The sequence below is a fragment of the Terrapene carolina genome, unplaced genomic scaffold, assembly GCF_002925995.2.
Source record: "Terrapene carolina triunguis isolate 2854851 unplaced genomic scaffold, T_m_triunguis-2.0 Scaffold192, whole genome shotgun sequence".
NCBI lineage: Eukaryota > Metazoa > Chordata > Testudines > Emydidae > Terrapene > Terrapene triunguis.
The window spans coordinates 12,782,777-12,805,880 of record NW_020664543.1 but is presented as its reverse complement, the minus strand read 5'-3'; the positions used below and the strand labels follow the sequence as shown (position 1 = coordinate 12,805,880).

General features: G+C 44.4%; 1 protein-coding gene across 4 annotated transcripts in view; it reads left to right on the top strand.

Moving 5' to 3' along the window:
* CACNA1G (calcium voltage-gated channel subunit alpha1 G) overlaps positions 1-23,104 on the top strand; it is a 281,389-nt gene that overhangs the window by 224,005 nt on the left and 34,280 nt on the right. Inside the window, exons 20-25 of one of the 4 annotated variants that reach the window (XM_024204317.3) lie at positions 736-920; positions 11,677-11,803; positions 15,661-15,786; positions 16,457-16,546; positions 17,480-17,672; positions 20,514-20,564. In XM_024204317.3, the coding sequence (XP_024060085.1) occupies positions 736-920; positions 11,677-11,803; positions 15,661-15,786; positions 16,457-16,546; positions 17,480-17,672; positions 20,514-20,564 (772 nt within the window). Of the gene's footprint in view, positions 1-735; positions 921-11,676; positions 11,804-15,660; positions 15,787-16,456; positions 16,547-17,479; positions 17,694-20,513; positions 20,565-23,104 lie in introns of all 4 variants that reach the window. The other 3 variants (XM_029912207.1, XM_024204320.3, XM_024204319.3) reach the window with 3 other exon arrangements.

The window sequence follows — 23,104 nt, the reverse complement described above, 5'->3', positions numbered from 1 at the left end:
GGACTGAAACTCAGGAGACTGGGACTCTGTTCCTATCTCTGCCTGCCACTGGCTGTTGGGTGACCTTGGGCACATCATTTCACCTCCCTGTGCCTCAGTTTTCCCATCTGTAAAATGTGGATAATGATACTGACCCCCTTTGTGAAGTGCATTGAGATCTACTCATGAAAAATGCTGTATTAGAGCTGCGTGGTGGTGATTTGGTGTTATTTTATTAAATGTGTACTTAAATGCTTTTCTGAATTAGAGCCTGAATAAGGCCCAAAGATTGGCAAGACTTTTTTCTGGATATCGCTCTCATATAATTCATAGCATCTCAGAAGTATTCCCCTCTCATTTGGAAACTTCCCCCGTCTTCTGTATTTGCAAATCTGGTGGCCAGCAATAGCCTATAGTCAGGACCTCGAAACCACTTCTCTCCCCCAGTAGCCCAAATAATCATGGGATCAAATCTTCTGTGCAACAGCTATACATTAATAGAATCACTTTTGCACAACTAGGTTTAGCTGCATTAAAAATACATCAGCTGTTAAGGGGCAATCTGCGGTGTGTTTTGCAGAGTTATTTTTACAGTCCTTACGGTATAACACTTTACAGAATTGTCTAATTAGGTTTCTATACTGGGAAGCAAATGGACTCGCAATCACTTATCTGTGAATAATGTATTAGCTGCAAGTCGCTAACTGGAAGAAACATACTGGCTGAATTAGTCATAACTTGTTGCCATTTGGGCAGGTGGTGGCGCTCGGCTTGTGCTTTGGGGAGAAGGCCTACCTGAAGAGCAGTTGGAATGTGCTCGATGGGGTGTTGGTTCTCATCTCGGTCATTGACATCCTGGTTTCATTGGTATCGGACAGCGGCACTAAAATTCTTGGAATGCTGAGGGTCTTGAGGCTGCTGCGAACGCTCAGGCCATTAAGGTAAGCAGCGATTTGGGGCTAGATAAGATAGAAAAGGGGTGCAGGTTGGCTGTGCAAGCTTCTGGTTGGGGATGGTTCCCTGAATCTCTCCATGCAAAGAAATGGAACTGTTTTCTGGAGTGCAATGGAAGGGCCCAGTGAGACAGAAAACGCAGGGTTTGCTGCCCAGTCACATCTCCAGCTCTGTGCACAACCTGTCGTTGCCTTTACAACAAACTCCCAGCCTGATTCTGAGACATGACAGCCTGGGGTCCTGTTCGAGTCAAGGGGAGCTCCAGGCACTCAACACATCTCAGGGTCAGGCTTAACTGTGTAGAAAACTGATCAGTGCCCCCTTTGCTCATTAACGCACACATCCCCTGCTATTTGTGCTCTCATTTGCTCTGTGTGAAGTGTTTCTTAACAGCTCCTTTCCCCTCTCCCTTCAGGCAATCAATGGCTTTTGTAACCAAGAATAAAATTAGTAGCAGGTGGCAGCGAATTTTTAAAGATTCAGAGACCAAACTGTTACTTAACCTAAAATGTGAAGATTTTTTTTCCTTCAAAATCTCCATTAATTTCACTCTGATACTAATCGTAAGAATGGCCTGATGAGATGAGAGCACTGGTCCCTCTAATCAGGTTTCCTGTTGGACAGTGGCCAGTATTGGATGCGTCACGGACAGGAACAAGTTATCTTTTAATGGACAATTGTGCAACAACCTGCCCATGGAGGAAGTTTCTTCCTGACCCCAAGCAAACCGTGTTCGGCCTATGCCCTGAAGCATGAGGGTTTATATCCTTAATAAATATGATAACCTATCTAATATAATTGGGGATGTTCTTGTTATGCTGGAACTAACAAGCGTATCATCCCCACAGTCTCTTTACACACATGTTGTATCGCACTCCCCCTCCCTTCATCTGGTGTTTTTTCTTTTGGGGTAGGGATGTATCTCTTTCTTTCTGTGTGTTTATGCAGGGCCTAGCAAAACAGCCTCATTCTGACTAGGCCATCTGTTTGCTACTGCAATATGAATAATAAAAAAGGTCACACCATCTGTATATTTCTGACATACTCTCCTCTGAAAGAATCAAAACATAGGCTTTGTCCACATGCCCTGTTAGAGCTGGATCGAAAATCCATTAAAGCTTTTCCATTGCCTTCAGTAGGCTTTGGATCAGCCCTTTAGTGGGTAAAAAACTAGAAATGAGCAAATAATTAGCAGCTGCTAATATTTTTGCCAAACTTTGCCATATTTGTCACAAATTGCATTGGCCTTTACGTCTTTTGCCATTTACGCGCTCAAAAGTCCCCAGATTGTGCACACACAGTTCATGGCGAGCATTAAATATTCAGATTTTGAACTCTACTGGTGAGTTTTGATTGGACAGATATATTGCATTGTATGTGTCTGTTCCCTGATTGGGTGATCGCAACCCTGACAATCAAGTTTCTGAGGTGAATACTTGTGATTGTGGGTTCAGGTTTGGCTTTCTTCAGGTGTTTCCCAGTGTTTCCTTGTTGTTTGCTGATTCTGTGAACGTTCCTGACAGCATGCTTGTTTGTTAGACTTTTCCACAGAAAGCCCCGGGGCAAAAAGGGCACTAGCACAGTTAAAATAGATCCACTTAAAGCATAGGTTCTCAACCTGGGTCTTGGCCCCAGAAAGGTCACAGGGGCTCATGGCCACCCTGCCTTTCCCATACTGCTAAATGGAATGGGGATCCTGGCTAGATTGAAAGGGGTGGCCCCGGAAAGTCCCACTATGGAAAAGGGCATGTTGCTATTAAGATGATTAAGAACCATCGGTTTAAAGGTTCAAACACACATTCGCAGAAAATTGTTCACAATATCTACCCAGCTCTTCTCTCTCCTTTTTAATACATACACAGGAAAAGTACAAGATAATTGGAATTTCTATAGGTAAAATTAAGTATCAGGGGGTAGCCGTGTTAGTCTGTATCTACAAAAACAACAAGGAGTCTGGTGGCACCTTAAAGACTAACAGATTTATTTGGGCATAAGCTTTCGTGGGTAAAAACCTCACTTCTTCGGATGCGAGGTTTTTACCCACGAAAGCTTATGCCCAAATAAATCTGTTAGTCTTTAAGGTGCCACCAGACTCCTTGTTGTATAGGTAAAATTAGTATCTATTTCACATCCGCTTCAACTGAGAGATGCACATCAAACTTGGAGAATCTCCTCCCATGAAGGTTATTGGTTTTCTCAATGAGCCCGTGGTGTTAGATCACATCTAGATAAGATGTTTTGAGTGCGCTTTACATTAATCTATAATGTTTCCTGATTATTTTCTTTTCAATTTAAGGCTTTGATCCTGTTGTCAGTGAGACTCCGTATCTGTGTATGGGTCAGCCTGCTCAGGATTGGGGTCTTAATTCACATGAGCTGTCCTCGTTCATGTGAGTTATCCCATTCACCTCAATGGGATTCTTTGTATGAGTATAAACTTCCAGTTGGAAAGGGTATTTGCAGGATCAGGCCCTTACATTATTTTGTTCCGTTGGCGTAGGATGTATTTTCTCAAGAGGGGACATGAATGTTTGTGATTGACTAAACTGCACAAACACTTCATAACGCAAAGGAAGTTTTTAAAAGATAACAATGAAACTGTTCCCTAAATATGTTCACAATCGATTCTGTTCCTCTGTAATTAGATTTGTAGCCAATGAAAAGCCAACCGTTAAAGTAGGGGCTTTTCAGTAATTCATAAATCTCCACATGTGGAAATCCATCTGCAGTTATGCACATATGGACTGAGCTGACCATGGTGGCCTCCCTGCCCAAGGCCCAGCACCTTATTTTGCTGTCTCATTTAAGAACAATAAATTTTGCATTCTTTAGCTCCACCTGTTGGGACAGCTGTGTATGTGCAAGTGTAATTGGATGCACAACTCAGCCTCCTCTTGTTTTAATCAAAATGAAGCCCATATTGTCTGGGAAATTAGCTGCTATTAATGTAGGAATGTCAATTCAGTGTATGAGATTCACTTCAGAGCCTGGACCCTGCACAAGGCCCTGTGTGATGCTTCAGCCAGCCCAAACTTTTCATGAATTGGGGTTGAATTTAGCAAATAGTCTCAGACAAAATAATTGAGGGGGGGGGGACGGACAAATTTTCTAAGCCGCAGCTTTTCACTACTACATTTTCAAGATGAAACGTTTCTACTTTTCATTTCAAAATTGGTGTTTTGTTTACAAATTTAGCTAAGTGTCTTTTTAAAAAGTTAAACGCCCGAAAATGAAACAAACACACACACACAAATATTCATTTCCGGTCAAATGAAACATTTCATTTGTCTTGAAACAAATTGGGGAGGGGGTCATTTTGGCAAGAAAACCAAAATACTTCCGTTTCAGGTCAACCCAAAATTATTGGCCACCGAACTGAAAAAAATCAGTTATTCACTCTGCTCGAGACAGGGACCGGAGCCAGCCCAAGGTCAGCAAGTGACAACATCTGGCTGCCATTTGCCAACTTCCTGTATATGTGTGAGGGGTAGAATTGCAAGAATGGCTATAAGGGAGTGTGATGGGATGTCCACCCCACACAAAGCCTGAAGGGGGGGAAGGTGGCTACGTGTGCCAGTTAACCGCCTGGGCTGCACCTAGAGGAGGAGCCAGGGAGCAAGGGCTAATTAGAGATGAAGCTCATCAGGACAGGAACAGGAGGGGCCTCTCTATAATGCCCAGTAGTTGAAAGTAGAACGGGGTGGGAGAGATGGAAACTGCTGTCACTCTCAAGGTGTGGGAAGGTATGGTAGGAAGCAGCCCAGGGATACAGCAAAAAGGGATAGACCTTGTGCAGATCTTGAGTGCGTGTTGTAGGATCCTTGAACTGGAAACCAGTGTAGAGGGTGGGCCTGGGTTCCCCTAACCAGCCACTGGGGAAGTGGCACTGTTATGGGGCAGTGAATGGGAAGACTGCCTGGGACAGGGGGTTCTGAGAGACTTTGATATATGCCCCCCAGAAGGGGAGGGCTACAGTGACCTGGCCAGAGGGCCAAGCCACAAAGCGGGAGCAGTCGAGTCTCAAGCGAGTGAGACCGGGAGAGAGACGGAGTGAGCAATGTGAGGAAGGGGCGTCGACATGGTAGAGCTAATCCCCAGATGCGATCAGAAGGAGGCGCTTCAATGGTGAGTGTAGCACCCCGGGACAGGGAGACATCAGGAGAAAAATCCCCGTAAGAAGCCACCGCTCTACACCTCGCAACATTGAACGTTAGGAAAGTGAAGGGTTTTTGTTAAGTTTGCTTTGGCTTATGGCAGCTTGCCTTGATTTATGGCCCTAGAGGTTTGCTACTTATAAAAGACCTTGCTGGTTGCTACTTTGTCTTATTTCACTGTGGAAAACCCCACTGCCTTATATAGTACACACAATTGTGTATGCAAAATCACATATGCATATGCAAATCAAGTATTTGCATGTACACCTGACCAGCTGATCATTTGCATGAACAAATACCCAATCTGCATACGTGCAAATCATGTACATGCAGTTGTGTGGGCGTAATTACACATCCCAGTCATTGAATATCAGGCCTAAAGCTATACAAAGGGGTATTCAAGCCCCACTCTAGGCACAGAAGTTTGAAAATGTGTTCACAAAGAAGGGGCATTCCAAGGTGTTTCCACTGCTCTCTCTGATGTACCAGCCTGTAGAAGAATTGCTTATCCAATAACGTTCCTTCCTAATGTGTTCAACTTGCTGTTGTCAGGATCAAGTGCTACAGCTCAAGATACAAGAGAAATCCAAATTAAAAATGGATTCAGAATTAATTTAGATAGGTTTCAACGCTATTTTACTCTCTTCAGAGCTTTGGCTTCAGCTTCCAAAGCAGATGTGTAAATTATTCACTCTTCCTCCCATCGCTGTATGAAATAGTCATTTTATAGCTTCGCTCCTCTTTATCATATTATCACCTTTGCTGTTTTTTTCCCCCATGGAGGAAAGTCTGCATTAACACTGAGCTGCCACTTCTTTATACAAATGGGCTGAGCAGACTAGCAGGCTTAAAGTTAGTAAATATGTTCCAGCTGGGATGAGAGTGACAGCAGTCTTGGAGCATCTGCATGCTTGGAGTTTAGCAGCATTGTGACTGCTGAGGCCAGCAGAACCAAGAGAAACTCAAGGGATTAGCATTTTTTTCATGCTGAAGAACTTCTATGACTCCAATTTCTTCATTTGTCAGATGCCTGACGCAGGCTGAAATTGTCCTTCATGCAATCTCAGCTGGCTACCGTGTCACAATGTCCGGAGGGCTCGAATCAGCTGGATCGTCCAGCACTAAATTGCCGGAGCAGTGGATTGGATAGCATGGGTTTGCAGGCAATAATATCAGCAGGATCTTGGGCTATATTGATGAGGTGCTGGGATGGTTAAAGCCATCATAATGGAGCTGACACTAATGTCTCGGAAATGCTGAGATTGCGTTACTTTGCGGTTCTATCTAGGACCTTATCCGGCTCTCACTGGAGTCTTTCCGTTGACCTGGTGGAGCTTAGCTTCAGTGCCTGAAGGCATGAGGACTATGATGTTTTTCATTAATTAGCGTTTAAGCTTCTGACAGGTGGTGGCAGCAGCAGCGAGCGCCAGCTCAATAGCCAGAGGTTCCTCTTAAAATTACAAAATAAAACCGTCTTGAGCCCCCACCCAGAAATTTGGGAAAACTAAATACCTTCCCTGGGCGTCTCTGCTAGTCAGTACTTCCCCCCTCGCAAGCACTGAGTCTGTGTATAACGAAAAGCAAACATTTATTAAGGGGAGAGGGGACGCAGCATTAATTGGGGAAAACACAGCAACAATGACTCAGAAGTATGCAGACAATAAGTAAAGCACCCGGCCCGGAGGATCTTGGGCAGGAGTCCTTTGCCTCAGCTTCCCACCTTGCAGCGTGGAAGCCCAATGGATGACCGTCTCTTTAACATGCGTCTCCCCCTTTCCCTCCACTGCACCCCACTCATGGTTTGTTGTCGAACGTCAGCAAAGCATTATGGAGTGCATTCAGGTGGGTTCCCCTCCAGCGAGTGAGGCCTCTGCCATTGCTCTGCTGAGTCCATGGTCCGGCTGGGTCCAGCCCTACAGCCCCATGCTGTTAGTAATCATTCTTCTAGGATTTGTTGGGCAAGAGGCTGCTTTTGCTGCTGATCTCACCAGGCTACCTTTAGCTGTGTTCTGAGGTTCCACCACCGAACCCAGACCTTAGTGATTTCACTGGGTAGTGGGGAGCCTGCCGACACTTGCATTGCCTTTCACTGCACGCTGTCTCCACGGCCGATGTAAGGCTCAGCCCCTAGACCTGGCGAGGAAGGGTCAAATGGCATCTGGGACCTTTAAACAAACTCCTCCCTACCAGATAGGAAGATCTGTCCCCACCCCCTCTGAGTGTCACTTGGATATGACTCACTACCCCATGTTTAGTGAGTGAGTATGCCTTTTAATTGTACAATAAGGTTCAAAGCATTTAATTACCCCTGCTTTCAAGGCTTAAGTGAATTTTAACCCAAAACAGCGAAAATTAGTCACTTGGCAAAGTAGGTGGTGTGTCTATGCTAATAAGGTCGGCTCATGAGGTCTTTTCCTCCAATTTCTCTACAGCTGTCGGGAAAGCTCTCCTTCAGCCCATTGGCGTACATCTGGGATTACATTTTTCTTCAGATTTTTTTCTGTAGGCCTGGGGATAATGTTACAGGAGAAGCAGCGGGGTGTTGTGCAGGCTGCAGTGCAGACATGACGCAGATGCACTGGATTATATTCTGATTAGGAATTTGAAAGAACCAAAGGGTTATATAATTTCTTAGCCCCTCTTTCTCAACATGCATCCTCTGCTGGCCAATATAGAAGAATGACCTCCTATTCCTTTTCCCTGTGTTGGAACTCAGATGGTGTCTTGTCGGGAAAATCACTTTGTTCCATCTTTAATTTGAGGTTGGTGCTGGTGAAAGTTGCCAGGCCCTGGAGACTGAATTTCTTCATTATATCCACAGAATAGAGTTTCCTCACGAGAGGAAGGGTGGGGAGGGTGCTTGCCTGGGACTCAGGAGACCTGGTTCAATTTCCTACTGTACCACAGATTTCCTGAGTGACCTTGGGCACATCACTTAATCTTTCTGTGCCCCTGTTTTCCCATCTGTAAAATGGGGATAATAGCACTTCTTGTGGGGCTGTTGTGAGGAATGTGTGTGATTGTGAAGTGCTCAGATACTACAGTTATGGAGAGGCATAAAAGTACCTAGGATTCATATACAGAATAGGCATCAAACTGATTGAGACAGTGCAAGCTTTCCCCCTAACATGCTTAAGTCCTGATCTGGGTGTATTTCAGTCTTCACATGCTTTAGTCTGTCGGCTGAGACTATCCAAAAGGGTGCTAGTGAGGACAGTGTTTGTTGTTTGTGATGTGGATCCCTGCCTACCCAGAACTGGACTGAGATCAACAAACATGTTTAACATAGTGTGCTAAGCTGCCATTTGAGGGTAATGATTTGTTTTGGTTGCTGCCAGCCTGGCTTAGATTTGCTTCACAGCCTTAAAGGTTAAAGACTTCAGAACTCCTTACATTCCCTGAGCCATCCAGTCCTCTCCAAACTCGGGAAAACAGCACAGAGCAGATCAGACAGGGAGCCAGGGAGTGTAATAAGTAACAACAACTGCTACCTGAGCACAACAGCCAGGTTGCAAAACAGAAGCATCTGCCTTTTGTGTTGTGTTGGTAGGGAGTGGATAAAAATATCACCATCTGTTTCTTTTTTACAAGGGGAATTGACAAGCTACCCTTGACATTTAGAGTAAATATTTTACCAGAACGAAGGAAATATTTTTTTTTTTTTTTTAGTTTTTCAGGGTATTGTTTAAAGCCAACAATTCTTAGAAGAAGAAAAAAAGGAAAACAAAAAACCCACCATTATTTTATGGCTGTGCACATAGCTCTGGAGTTTAACTCTATAGGCACAGAGACACACAAGGAATAATGCAAACTTTCAGAGAGCATGAGGCTTATCCGTCATGCACCTCAATAAAGCCAAACGTCGCTGTCACACGTCCGAGCCCACAGTGACCCCTGCTGGGGGAATGACACAGTCTGGGGAGGATGGAGATTAGACTAGAACTCAGACTGGAAATTGTTTTAAGATGGCAAGAGGCAGGTTATTGAGATAGGAAAGCAAAACATACCAAGGGGCGGGGGGTGAAAATGCAGAGGGATACTGTGCTGGGCAGAGCAGGGAGAGACCTTGGGGAGCCCCTGATAGGATCAGTGTAGAATGGTGACGTCAGTCAGGAAGGAAGACATCCTTGTCCCATCAGTGAACAGGTGCTTTACATTTTGAGTGCCAAGTTTTCAAAGGAGCCTTCAAACCTATGTCCAAAACACACACACACACACACACACCGCTCTATGGGTACAATTGGACGTTTTTTGTGCATCAATGCCTGACTTTCCATGCCTACATTTGTAAGCAGCTTGGCCATAAAGACTCGATTTACAAAGTATTAGCCCCCTAACTCCCATTGATGTCAATGGTACTTTTGTAAATCTCACTAGAAACCTATTTGCCCCTAAGGGCAGGTCTACACTAACCCCCCAATTCGAACTAAGGTACGCAACTTCAGCTACGTGAATAACGTAGCTGAAGTTCGAAGTACCTTAGTTCGAAATTACCTCCGTCCACACGCGGCAGGCAGGCTCCCCCGTCGACTTCGCGTACTCCTCTCGTCGAGCTGGAGTACCGCAGTCGACGGCGAGCACTTCCGGGTTCGACTTATCGCGTCTAGACAAGACGCGATAAGTCGAACCCAGAAGTTCAATTTTCTTGCCGCCGAACTACCGGGTAAGTGTAGACCTACCCTAAATACCTTTGTAAATCTGTCCCTAAATGACTTGATGGATTTTTTTAATATAAACAAGCTTAGTCCTCTGATTCAAGTATTGCCCTTGGTATAACGGTGTAGTTCATCTTCTACTCCTTTGTTTTCCTGCTTGTTTCTATCTTGCTATTGATTGCTTGTGCCTTCTCCCTTAGCCCTACAGTATAATCTAATCTACAGTTATGAAATTCGAGGTAGCGTTGAAGGTTACTGCTTATGGTCTTGTGGTGAAGTTCTCAGCTGACTAACAAAAGTGGTTGAATATCTGATGTCACAGCAGTGAATGGGTAGAAGTAAGATAGGATGAAGGTAGGAAATGTAGTGGCTCAGGAATCTGTGTTGGACCCAGTCCCGTTCAAATGGTGTATTAGTGACCAGGAAGAGAGAAAGTGAAACCAAGTGCATGCATTTGTGAATGACACAAAACTAGAGGCTGGATCCAAAGGGAGATGGGATCCAGACCAGAACCGAGAGAGCTTGTCAAATTGCATTATAGAAAAATACAAAGTGATGAGGCTTTGATGAACAATGGGTGGGGGGAGAGATGACATCCTGGCTATGTGCTCTAGAAGGTGCTAATCAGGAGATAGATCTGGGAGTGACAATGGGTTAGATTAAAACCATCAGATCTATCTCTGGCAGTACAAGAGGCCAGAGGGACCACATCTGACATACAGTAGAACCTCAAAGATACGAACACCAGAGTTACGGACTGACCGGTCAATTGGACACCATGTGAAACCAGAAGTAACCAATCAGACAGCAGCAGAGACCAAAACAAACAAACAAACAAAAGCAAGTACTGTACTGTGCCTGTATTGCAGCTTAAAGGTAGGCACCTCTGGGCTGCCTGTCCTCACCCCCACATGCGGGGCAGCCACTTACAGCTAGGAAGTGAAGATGCTGGAGCTGCCAGCCCAAGGCAGCCAGAGCCAGCAGAGCAGGACCAGTGCTGGGGTCTGCGCCGCTTTCACCCCTCCCTCGGCCGGGAGGCGGACACACTGGTTTCACCCTCCCTCCCGCAGCCAGGAGAGGGACATGCTGTTTTCACACACACCCCACCCCCAGCTGGGAGAGGAACAAGCTCTCAAACTCAGTGGGACCCAGGGAAAGAAGCTGCCTGCAAGGAAGCTGCCGGTGCTGAGGAGGGAGCTCAGCTGCTGCTGGAGCCAAGCCTGGAGCGTCAGCTGCTGGAGCCGGAGCCCGAACTGCGCTTTGTTCAGAGTTACGGACACAACCTCCCTTCCCGAGGTGTCCCTAACTCTGAAGTTCTACTGTATTAGATTGGAATAAGGTGCCAAAGCTCTTTACAAGAAAGATACAAGAACTGAGAGTGCTGCATAAGGGGTCAACCAGAAGACAATAGAATTTCTCAGGCCTGGCGGCGGGAGGTGTGCCTTACATGGAGAGGTCACTAAAATTAGATCTGTATTCATTTTTTAATAAGGTGGTTAAAAAGGACATGACTGGGGAGGTGTAGGCAATGGAGTGGGAGAAGAAGACATGGGAGTACTCTGTAATTTTCCCTTTCTGTGAGCCTGCTCGAAAGCCCAGTGCAGTTAACAGAAGCCTTTCCACTAACTTCAGTGGGCTTTGGATCAAGATCTGTGTACCTAACTCTTAATACGTATGCATTCCCACCTGCACCTTCTCTTCTTCCCCATTCCACACACGAGGCTCCCCGAGTACATATGAAGTTTCCCCAACCTCCCTTAGATCTCAGTCCCTTCATAGCCTCTTGTACTCTCCTGTTTTTCAGCCACACCCCATTTCAAACAGCTGTTTCCCTAGTCCACACTTATGCCTGTGCCTCGGAGCATGGAAGGATTCAGAGGAATGTTGCAAGGACAGTGTCTAACTTGCTTCTTGTGCCTGCTTTTCCCCCTAAGGGTCATTAGTCGAGCACAAGGACTGAAGCTGGTGGTGGAAACCCTGATGTCATCCCTGAAGCCTATTGGGAACATTGTGGTCATCTGTTGCGCGTTCTTCATCATCTTTGGAATCTTGGGAGTCCAGGTGGGTTCCCTGCAGGGCTCTTTGCCTGGAATCCAGGCAAAGCTGGAAATAGAGGCAAGCCCAAATAAAGAGGAATATCTTGGTATCTTTGCCACTGTTTGCGAGCTACAGGTCTTTGAGAGGCCCAGATTAAGATGAGTTTCTTTCTGGGGTAATTCCAGGAACTGAAATAGCATGAAAAGAGCAAGATTCATATTATTCCAGCCCTAGCCATGGCTTACTGAGTCTTTTGCACTTTTCACAGGCTTTTAAAATGAATCATAGGCTAGACTTCACACACGTGCACTCTTAGTACCAGTGGGCGCAGCAATGGGTATGAAAAATTATGGTGGTATGACTTCAACCTCTTTCTTGGTTCTGTCGGGGAGGTGAGATCTGTGGGTTAGTGGGTGGGTCTAACCCCCTTCAAGCTGACCAGTGCATACAGTAATACTGCTCTCTAAGGGCACATCTATACCACAGGTTAAGGTGTAATTGTAGTGTGAGTAGGCCAGGCCCGCACTAACTTTAGCTAGAGCAGATAACACTAGCAGTGAAGATGTGGCTGCATGGACCCTGATGTGGGCTAGCACCCTGAGCATGTAGCCAGGGTTCCTAGTGGGCTTGTACTGATGTCTGGACTGCCACATCTTCATTGCTATTGTTACCAGTGTTAACTTGATTAAAGCTAGTGCAGGTTTACTAGCACTATGAGTACAACTTAATTTGCGATGTAAACATACCCGAAAACAAGCACTGACTGAGGGGGCATGCTGATCCCACTCAGCGTGTCAGCCAAGAGTCCTCCTCACCATGCCCCCTCCATCCCCACCATGAGGACTTGTGCTCTGCCTGACAGAGTTCCTGTAGCAGAACATGAACTGAGCTACACCTAGGCTGTCCTTCCCCCAGGACCAACCAGAGCAGAATTTGAGTCTATAGTTAATATAATCAGATCCCTACCATGTCCCACTAGGAAATCCCAGTCCAAAGAAACTATTCAATTCAATTCTGTCTCCTATCTGTGGTATTAAAGTTGGAGAGACAATGTCCCCTTTTTTCCCCAGCTTTAAACTCATGGAAAATAGAAACTCTAACTTTCATAGCTGGGAATCCACTGGCTTCTAAGCTCAAAGGAAAACTTGTCCCGGTAGACTCAGTGCAGGGTTCTGAAAGTTTACATAGTTAGAAGCTGGTGAAAATATTGATTTCTGAGCCTTCTGCTGTGTCAAGCAACCTGGATACAATCTGCTGTCGTCATCCCCAGTCCTTGGAGTGCAGGAGCCCAAGGGAAGAGACTGGAGAAAAGTTTCCATCTCCTTGTAATAATTTCTAATCATCTGAAAAAGAAAGAGATTCTATCTGATGGATATTTCAGCACGGTTTCCTCTTTTCCTGGTGAAGTTTATTTGATCTGTCAAAGCTGGCTTGGAAACTGGTTCCCAGTTTGGACAGGAGGGCTTTCGTAACATTTTACATTAAGAATGTACTTTAAATAACTAATAAATATAGCATTCAAACCCGACAGAACAAAAGGGAAGAATCATCCCATTCGTGACAATTTTTGCATCTCGATTGATGTATAGGTACAGCGCGATATCCATCCATTACACTTCACATCCATCCATTGCCCTAGACAGGGCCATAAAACTAAGCACATCCCATAAAACAAAATAATCAGATCCAAAAGAGTTTATAACAGGAAAAAAAAATCTGTCACACTGAGCTGTTTGAATTTCCTTTCTGCTAATTGTGATAGCTTTCCCCAGTGCCTCTCCCGGTCTTCTATTCAGTTGTCACAATTACACATTGACACATTTACAGCTCTACATACAAACATTAGACCTGATCCTGCATTCAGCTTGCAAAATTCCCAGTGATGTCAATGGGAGTTCTGCATGCTGAATAACTGTAAAAGCAAGGCCATCATTTATATCAAAGAAACCAAATCTTAGATTGCTCAGCATTAGCATGGTTTTTTTTCCTCCATGTAAGTATAAAATGAAGATCGATAGTAAGATTCAATCTTCTAGAGTTAACAGGAAAAGGCAGTCCCTGCCCCAAAGAGATTACAGTCTGAATAGACCAGACAGACAGAGTAGGAAACAGAAGCACAGAGTTTGTGATTTGCCTAAGTGCAAGAACCTAGAATGAAACCCACGTCTCCTAAACCCCAGTCTACTCTCCTGCCCACTGGATTGCATTGGAATGCCTGCTATTTATTTATCGTATTACATAGATTTCTGAAGTGTGCATCATGGTAGCGTGTGGATAGTCATTAACTGCCAGGAGTAGGAAGTAGAAAAGCCAGAGTCGCTCTGAAACTTTGGACCTTCGATTTTCAGAAGTGCTGAGAATCTGAACCTCTAGCATGAGCTGCCAGTAAACGTGAGCTGTCAGCGCCCAGTGTGTTTGCAAATCAGATCCTTTTATGTTCCTCTCCAGTTTATGGTTGTGTAACAGGGCCCATCTGAATATTATTACACGCCTAGTCATGAAGATATTACACTCATAGCCAATGTATTAAAATCAGTGTTCACCTTCCTGTTTAATTTGGAAGAAGCTATCTCCATGCGGATCCTTAAGGGAGCTATAGCCGTCCTAGATCTAAAAGTTTTATGGCTACAATAGATGTTGGTTAGCTCTGCGAGTCAGTATCCCTGCCCTTCTAGTGGAAAGTGTTCTGCTGCCAAAGGAAATACATTAAGTAATGTATGGGTTTGTTTTGCTCTCCGGGGCTTGTATTTGTTTTGTCTAGAACAACAGATCATAAAGAGTGAGCATCTCTTTTTTCAAATACACAGGTGGTATTTAAGGAGCCTGAATAGAAGGCTGCTCTGTCCCAGAGAAGCATGGCAAGACGCTGTCACTCAGCAGAACAGGATTTCCTATATGTCTCGTTCACTGAGATTTCACCATCAATTGCCACGTCCCAAATAGAAATCGTGCCCTGCCATTTTCTGTGCCGCTTTGCAGAAAGCAACAAGTCTAGAATTAAGCAGCTGATGCTTCTCTGAGGTGTAAATCGGGAGGAACCCCCCTGGAGTCCATGGTTTTATGGCCGTGAAAGGGAGACCAGGATCTGGCACCAGGGAGCAATAGGAGTTCATTCTTAAACTCTGGTTATAAAAATATTTGCAGAGACTCTCCTGAAAAGCAGTCTAATGATTGATGGAGAACAGTTCTCAAGCAAGGGGATTTAGTGTCATTGAAAGTTGCTAGGGTTAACAGCCCTAGAAATAGAAGTCTCATTGATCCACCCCACAGGTCCAGCAGGAGAACGAGGCTCTGCCCACACCACTCCTCACTTTGACCATTGGGAATAAGAACGTATTCCATTGCTCTGACACACTGGTTCCTTTTTTTTCCTCTGCCAACAAAGACTGTCAACCAAAGGGCGGAATTAGGGTTAATTTTGTTGGCCACTCTTGTAAGACTTTTCACTGGCAACTGGACTGAGACCACCATACTCATGTCACATAGGTCACTGACCAGCCATCAGATGGTAACACCTACAAGCCTGGGCTGGATTTGAACCAGTGCCCTAGAAGCAGAAGGCTGTAGAGGATAGTCCTAGTCCTAGGGGCTACCCAGCCCCCTGCAAGGAGACCTTCAGCCCCCTGCAAGGAGACCTTCAAGATCAGTGTCCTAAATTATGTTAGAGGAGGCATTCAAGCTTTCTCTCAGTAGGTGCCTTTGAACTAGACTGTCACTATTGTTCTGCCAGGCATCATGCTTTGAGTGCCATGCACTAACGAGGCTTTTACCTTTAACTTGATTTGATTGTGTGGGCTGCACAGTAGGTCCCGAGTGAGCTGTCCATTCTGTGCAGGTAAACAAAGTGGATTTACCCCTCCTCTCATTCTTCTGTTTTACAGCTTTTCAAAGGGAAGTTTTTTGTCTGCCAAGGGGAGGATACCAGAAACATCACAAACAAATCAGACTGTGCAGAAGCCAGCTACAAATGGGTCCGGCACAAGTATAATTTTGATAATCTCGGCCAGGTATTACTGGAATGGTAATCTGCTTCTTTGCTCCTTTACCTCCTTGATTTAAAAATCTGTGCATAATTACTTATAGGGTTTTCTTACAGGGGTCTAAGCAGCCACAGTCACTATTCACTTCATATACACCCACCCTGCATTTGTAAATCCCAAATGCAATGCTTCCAAGCATGCACACACTTCCTTTTGGAATAAGACAAGCACAAGTAGCTTCACGGTGTACTTAATTGCTTCACTGCTCTATAATAAACTAAATACATCTAGCAGCAGGGCTTGACTAATGTGGCTGGACATCCTGTACCCCGTGCATCTCAACATCCCATTCATTTACAACTGCCGATGGAGCACATCCTTATTTTAGCAGCATGGTAGGGCCTAATTAGTAATGAGCAGTGGAGACCTGGAGGGTGAAAATGAAGCTGCCTTTGTGTTTGGCTTTGTGGTTTTCGAATTAGCCCTTATTGCTGGACCGGTGTCTGACATTGACAGGTTTTTGCTGCCAGGAAACCTTGGACATCAAAAGTTCCCTATTATCGGCAAGGTAAAATAGTAGCACAAATGCAAATCCCAAAATGGAGAAGGGCAAAGGAGAGTTGAATGTGACAGGTAAAAGAGAGCATCTAATAAGCTGGGTTCCAACTAAATGCAACTTTTTCCCTTGCATTTCTAGGCCCTGATGTCTCTGTTTGTTCTGGCCTCCAAAGATGGGTGGGTGGACATCATGTATGATGGCCTCGATGCTGTAGGAGTTGACCAGCAGGTATGTTTTCTAGATGAACGCCTAGTAGAGAGAAGCCGCCAAAGCGGCTATGGTTTGGTTTTCATTTTGCAAAACGTTTTTCGTCTTGCAAAAGTGAAACATTGGGGGGTGGTTTGGATCTGGGTTCCATTTTATCCAAACCAAGGCGCGGGCCTGACAGAGGTCAAATGAAAGGTTCCAACTGGGACCCATCTCTACTAGTTATACACTGCAACAAAACCATGCTATGACATAAGTGTCAATAGCTCATTGTACCCACTTATGGTGCTTGAAGAAATGTCCAGCGTAGCTGTAAAATGGGGAACCCTACCTATCTGAGAGGGCTTTTGTGAGCCTGAAGAGTCTTTGAGCACCTCTGGAGAAAGCTGCTACTTTGTCTATGTACAGATTACTATTATTGCTGGCCTGGGAGAGTTGCAAAGGATTCTGTTGCCTCACTCTTTGGCACAACAGACCATTTACGCCTCTTCAGTATTCAAGTGACTTTGGGTGCCCAATTCGTGACACCTCAAAGGAGCCTGATTGTGCTGAGCATCTGCTGTCTGAAAGTCATCTTTAAGGTGTCTTAAGTTGAGCACCCAACATCTCTAGCTGCTTTTGAGAAAGCAGGCCTTGCTGTTCTGCTCCGTCTACCTCCTCAGGGTATGTCTACACTGCACTGCGGCTGGAAGCAAGCCTCCCAGCCTACGTAGACAGACTTGTGCTAGTGGGGCTCAAGCTAGTGCGCTAAAAATAGCCATGTGGATGTCGCAGCTCAGGCCCATCCAACCCCCTAGGCTTGAGACCCCAAACTGCAGCTGGACCTGCAACTTCCACATTGCTCTCTTTAACATCCCAGCTCGAGCCTGACTAGCAAGAATCTGTCTACTCTCAGTTTGCTCCGTTCTCTGCCTGTTGTAATTCAACTGGCATCTATCTCCCTCCATCCTGTAGCCAGTTATGAACTATAACCCTTGGATGCTCCTCTACTTCATCTCCTTCCTGCTGATTGTGGCCTTCTTCGTCCTCAACATGTTCGTGGGGGTCGTGGTGGAGAATTTCCACAAGTGTCGGCAGCACCAGGAGGAGGAAGAAGCCAAGAGACGGGAGGAGAAGAGACTTCGCCGGCTGGAGAAAAAGAGAAGGAGTAAGGAGAAACAAATGGCTGGTCGGTAGTCTTTCCACATCTTTCTGAGTCCTGCTTGACCTTTGACACAATCCCCTAACCCCTGCCTAGCATCTGATGATCATTCTCCTCCAAAAAAAAGCATGTCCAAGCTATGAAATTTGCATGAAGGAAACAGCGCCATGTTAGGCTGAGCAGGAAGTCATGGCTGCATGATTTGCAATGACCTTTTCATACAAGGTTATTTAAAACCCAAAAACCCGAACCTGGAGCTTCGTGGATAGCACAACTCAGTGTTACACAAATAGTGACAACTGCAAAGATCAACAGTGTCAGACTAGGCCATAAAGCTTCCAAGTCTCGAGCACCGTTGCTGATAACTGGATTCACTATTTGGTTTATTACAGCCTTGTAATGCCACAGCAACATTACCTGTCTAATTTATCAGGCAGGTTAATTTGTTGGCAAAGTAGCTCTAGGGCTATTCAAGGATGTAATAAAATAATGAAGCCATCTTATTCTAGAAATGCTTTTTAAAAACACCCTATAGATACATATCAATGAGTTTGCTTGAGAAATACAGATTGAAAAAGAATTCAATAAGACAAATTAACCAGATGAACTGTCATTGATGTGAGATAAATTGAACGATAACGCTTGACACAAACTTGTGGCCCTCTTAGAATAATGTAGCTTTAAAAATTCTGTAATGTAGCGTAAGGAAAGGATGCCAGACCTACACACTCTGTCAAAAGTCTAAAAACCTGACCTTTTTCTTTTTACTTCAGTTTTGGTTTGGTTGAAAAAGCAGGAAATAACATTCAGGTCAGAGGTCAAAGGCCAGAGGTACTCTTCTCCATCTTGCATGCTTTCTGTTCTGGTTGCATTTTTTCAAATGCCCATCTCTTCATGGTATCTCTCTTGTTACCTTCTCCCGTTCGGTCTCCTTACTACTTGTCTCCACTTCTTTCACATTTCATTTTCTATCTTGGACGGACGTCAGTGATGTTTAAGAGTCTGTCTCTGATCAGGAGCTTGTGCTAGGAATCTGAAAGCTGATAATGTTCAATCTGAAAGGTTTATAAAAGTTGCGATGAGCTTAGTTATACTGCTGCAGCACAAATATCACTAAGGCTCCCATTCAGAAAACACTTAAGCCCATGCTTAAATCCATCCCTTTGCAGCATGGCTCTTAAGCATGTGCTTCGCTTGAAGCATGTGCTTAAATCCCATTGATTTCTATGGTATTTAAGCACAATGCATATATGTTGTCCCAAATAGGGTGCTTTTCCGAATCAGGGCTTAAGGCCCTGATCCTGCAGTGAAAATGGCATGGCCAGAGCTCTGCAGCGGCACAGCGCCCGATTGCCTGCACTGCAGGATCTGGGCCTAAAGAAGGAATATTCTAATATCCTGGGTACATTATAGCATCTCCAGATTCCTGCTCAGAACTGCGGATCAATCAAAGAAGGGACTGTGCCCCAGTTCCTTTCTGGGTGTTACAATGAGCCCAGTGAACTTTGGGAGATGTAACCAGTACTGTGTGGCTCTTCACCCAGTGTGGACGCAATTAATAAAGCTCCTAGTTATGGATCTTATCTGTCAGTCTCAATTAAATGGGATACAGCTGATATATCAAAGGATTTTTTCCCTCCAAACAATTAATATGTATCGAAAGCGCTTTAGGGTAGTCTGAATTCCCAGACACAATTGCTGAGTGACCGCTGCTTCCTTAGACCATACAGCGACATGCTGGATGCCAATGTCCCTTTTGTATGGTTTGGTTTTGGAAAGAAAACATTCTAAATGTCATTAGAATAAATATATAGAGATATTATGAATGACCTTATGTATAATGCTAGAAGAAAAAAGATGAATCAGACGTAAGGCTGGTCTGGGAAAGAATCCCAAAGCATCCTTGGAGATGTGGATATTTGCATTCAGTTCTGTAAAATGTCTAATTAAAGAGGTAATACCCAGATCGTCTACTGAGGAACAGAAGACTGCTGAGTGCTAAACCTCCTTAAAAAAAGAAAGACATGAAGCCTTCCAAAGCTTTAGAACAAAGCTTTTCTCAGTTAACATTCAATGAAAATGTTGGTTTTGACTGGATATATCCAGTTTTGCTCTCAATGACAAGTAGGTGTCTGTAGTTGTAACTGGCATGCCATTTCGGGATAAGGGGCTTGCTTCTACCCTCAGATCCACGATAGCAAAACTGGGGTTTCCTTTATGTCAAAGTTGGCCTTGTCACTGATTTTTTTTGTTGTAGCTAATAGTAGGAATGAGTTTAACTGACTGCACGGTCGTTTTTTTAAATGCTAGTCTATTCCCATATTAGGACAGAGTGCTGCATCTGAAAAAGAGAAACATATGGGCATACCAATACAGAGCTTACATGACAGATGTAGAACCTAGCTGTGTAGTATGCAGGATTGCAAGCAGCAAATTTAGCTATTCCTCTGCTAATGTGAAATTCATCCTCTGCTAAAGCTTCTGCATAAGTCCTACTCAAACCACGTGGTATGTAGGTCTTATGCTGGGGTGAATTGGCCCTACATTTTTAAGGGGGGAAAGTTCTGTCAGTTAACTTGCCGCAACCTCATTGAGTCCATTGGGGTAGCACTGGCGTAAGTGGGGGGAGCATCTGGCCCTTAGTTTTACCCCACTGTATCAGAAGGGGCAGGGATAGCAGATTCCACTCACCAAAAAGATATCTAGGAGAGAACATTATTAGAACTCTTCGTGCTACAGCCATTACAGACCTGGCTAGTTGACGGGAGAACTGTAGAAACTGTTGAAGGGGAATGAAACTCTTGCCGCGCGTCCTGCCAGATGATTAATGTCATTTCATTCTTTTAGATCTAATGCTGGATGATGTAATAATGGAGAGCTCAGCCAGTGCAGTGCAAGGTACTGGGAAATCTTAACGTCTCGTCTCACTTGAATGGCAGTGCTGTGTAACTAACGGCTGGCCAATGCTGCTGTGAGGCATCCCACTAAACTGTGTGTGTGGTGGAAGTCTTGTTTGCTTACTTCATGGCACAGGCGTATCATCTTTAACTGGCAGGTCTGCAGACCTGACTCAGGCCAGGCACTTGCAAATCTTAATTTACACCTTTTATCGGGGCGGGGGGGGGAGGAGGCGGGGGTTCTGTTTGTTTTTTTTTTAATCATTTTTCCGGTTTTCATCCAAACATTGTCAGACTTTTTGTTTTTGAGAATAGTGACTGGATTTTGAAATGGGTCCTGTGTTGTTCACACTCACTTTCTAACCGTAAACCCTTAGGCGTTTCTGAACATTCTGCAGCGGTATCCCTGGAGGCCAAATGACCCAGCTAGAGTAGGGTATTTTTCCAGAACTAGCTTGTTGCATTGCTAGTATTCCAGGAAGAGAAAACCGGCTAACCTCAGAGTGAAACCCAGCCCCTGTGCATAAGGCTAGTGCATAGCCCTACAGCGGAAGTGGGATATAGGCCCCATGCTGGCAGTTTGCACAGGGGTAGATTTCATCCTCCATGCTGTCAAACTTACAGCCACAGAAAGTCCCCAGGTTATTGGGTCCAGCTCGACCAGGGACAGGTAGAGAAGATAACAGCCTTGGGTGGGTCACAAGGTCCTTCATACCAGCTGAGAGCTCTGTGCAGATACCTTGAGCACCTTGGGGAGATGTACGTGTGCCATATATGGACAAATTCTCTGTTGTGGATCTCAAGGACCTTCCCCCATCTGGCAGAGCACAGCTGTATGAACTAAGTTGTAGGGAGGTCACTCACTGAATTCTGGGCTTTAGCTACGGGGCCCCATTGAATGGCCTTATTTCTGTGCCAATGGGGTCCTGAGTCAATGGAAGGTTAGCCATTAACCCCTGAGGAGCTGGGGAAGGAAATGTGAGGTTAGCACTTTTATTCTCACTGCAATTTCCCTACTAGAGCTAGTGGAAACTTTTCAAATTTTAATGATTTTTTGTTTTACCACAATTTCAGATTTCAAGGGGAAAAAAATGTTTTCTTGATTTCTAACCAGTTTGATTGACACCACAGCCCTGTCTGCAGAAAGAATGTTTAAGTTTCATTAGTATCTACAAGCCGTAGTACATCAGATCTTGTAAGTCAGGTGAAACAAACTTCAGAGTCCTGGAGAAGATGGGGGAGCTTTGATTAGAATTGCTAAGAATCTAATCTCACCCTCTCCTGTCTACTTAACTCACTTCTCCCCCTTTCATTCATTACTCACCAGAAGGTGCTTCAGGCTGCAGATCTTTCCTCTGTTTTTTTAAGAAGCAGCAGCTTTGATCTGAGCAGTAGTTCTTTTTTAAAATCATGAATTGTTAAGAATTTTAGTCTGAATAATTAAAGATTTGTTAATATTGAAATAAATCCATAAGTGCATTCAAGGAAAATTACATGTCCAAAAACCATTCCAGTGAAAGGGCAGCCCAGTTTGAGACAATGAGTCCTGGTCCTGCTGTTCTCAGTCAGGCAAAACTCCCATGGAAAATCAATGTTGCTCATTCATTGGTGAGAAATAACTCAGGCAAAAGGAGCATCCTGATCTTCTTAGAATGAAAATGACCCAACATGCTTTAATGAATCTGAATCTCCTCACCATTGCCACTCCTTGTGTTTTAATATCCTTGCCTTCATCCTCTCTGTTATTGCTAGGAGTCCAATCCTCCACCCCTTAATCAGACATCAGTGCCTGGGGAAGGATTGAAGGAGCAGGCCCTAGGTTTTTTTTGTTTGTTTGTTTGTTTGTTTTTAATTTGGTTGTGAGCATCTTCACCACATAAGACCTCTTCCGGTCGCCAAGAGCTTCATCTAGCATTTTGTTTGTTTTGTTTTGTTTGAATGCTTTGATCTCATTCCAAAACTGGCCATTATCCAATGCAGACTCAGAAAGAAACGTATAGTTTACCTTTAAAAGTGTGTGATTGTCAGATCTGTGCTTTTGTATTTCCTTCGTTGTCTTTTATTGGAACCAGTATTATTGAATGTGCTGTGCTGCTCTTCAGTCATCAAAGTGAAAGAATAGAAAGTCCTCTTTCTGAATTGTTGTGTGATGCTAAGGAATCAATATTGATGTTGTACCAGTCAAACCTTCTGTAGCATGATGAGAAATCCTAAGCTGAGGACCCAGAACTTCCATATGTCTTTGTATTTTACAAAGGGCTTCCTTTATCTTTATGTGACGATGAGATGGAGTACTGTGTGTCTGTGCTGTTTACTGGTGTTTAGTGGAGATTACTGTTATTATTTTGGATCTATATCCTATCACAGCTGGAAACTTCTCAGTGGGAATAATTTATCATTTTCCATTTTGCTTTAAAAATGCCACTCAATGTTATAAAAGCCGAATAAAACAATGTGTTTAAATGTAAAAGTTCCTTCAGTGCAAAACATTTTAAAGCTAATTCTGTCAGTACAGTTTGTAAATCCAGCTGCTTAATGTGT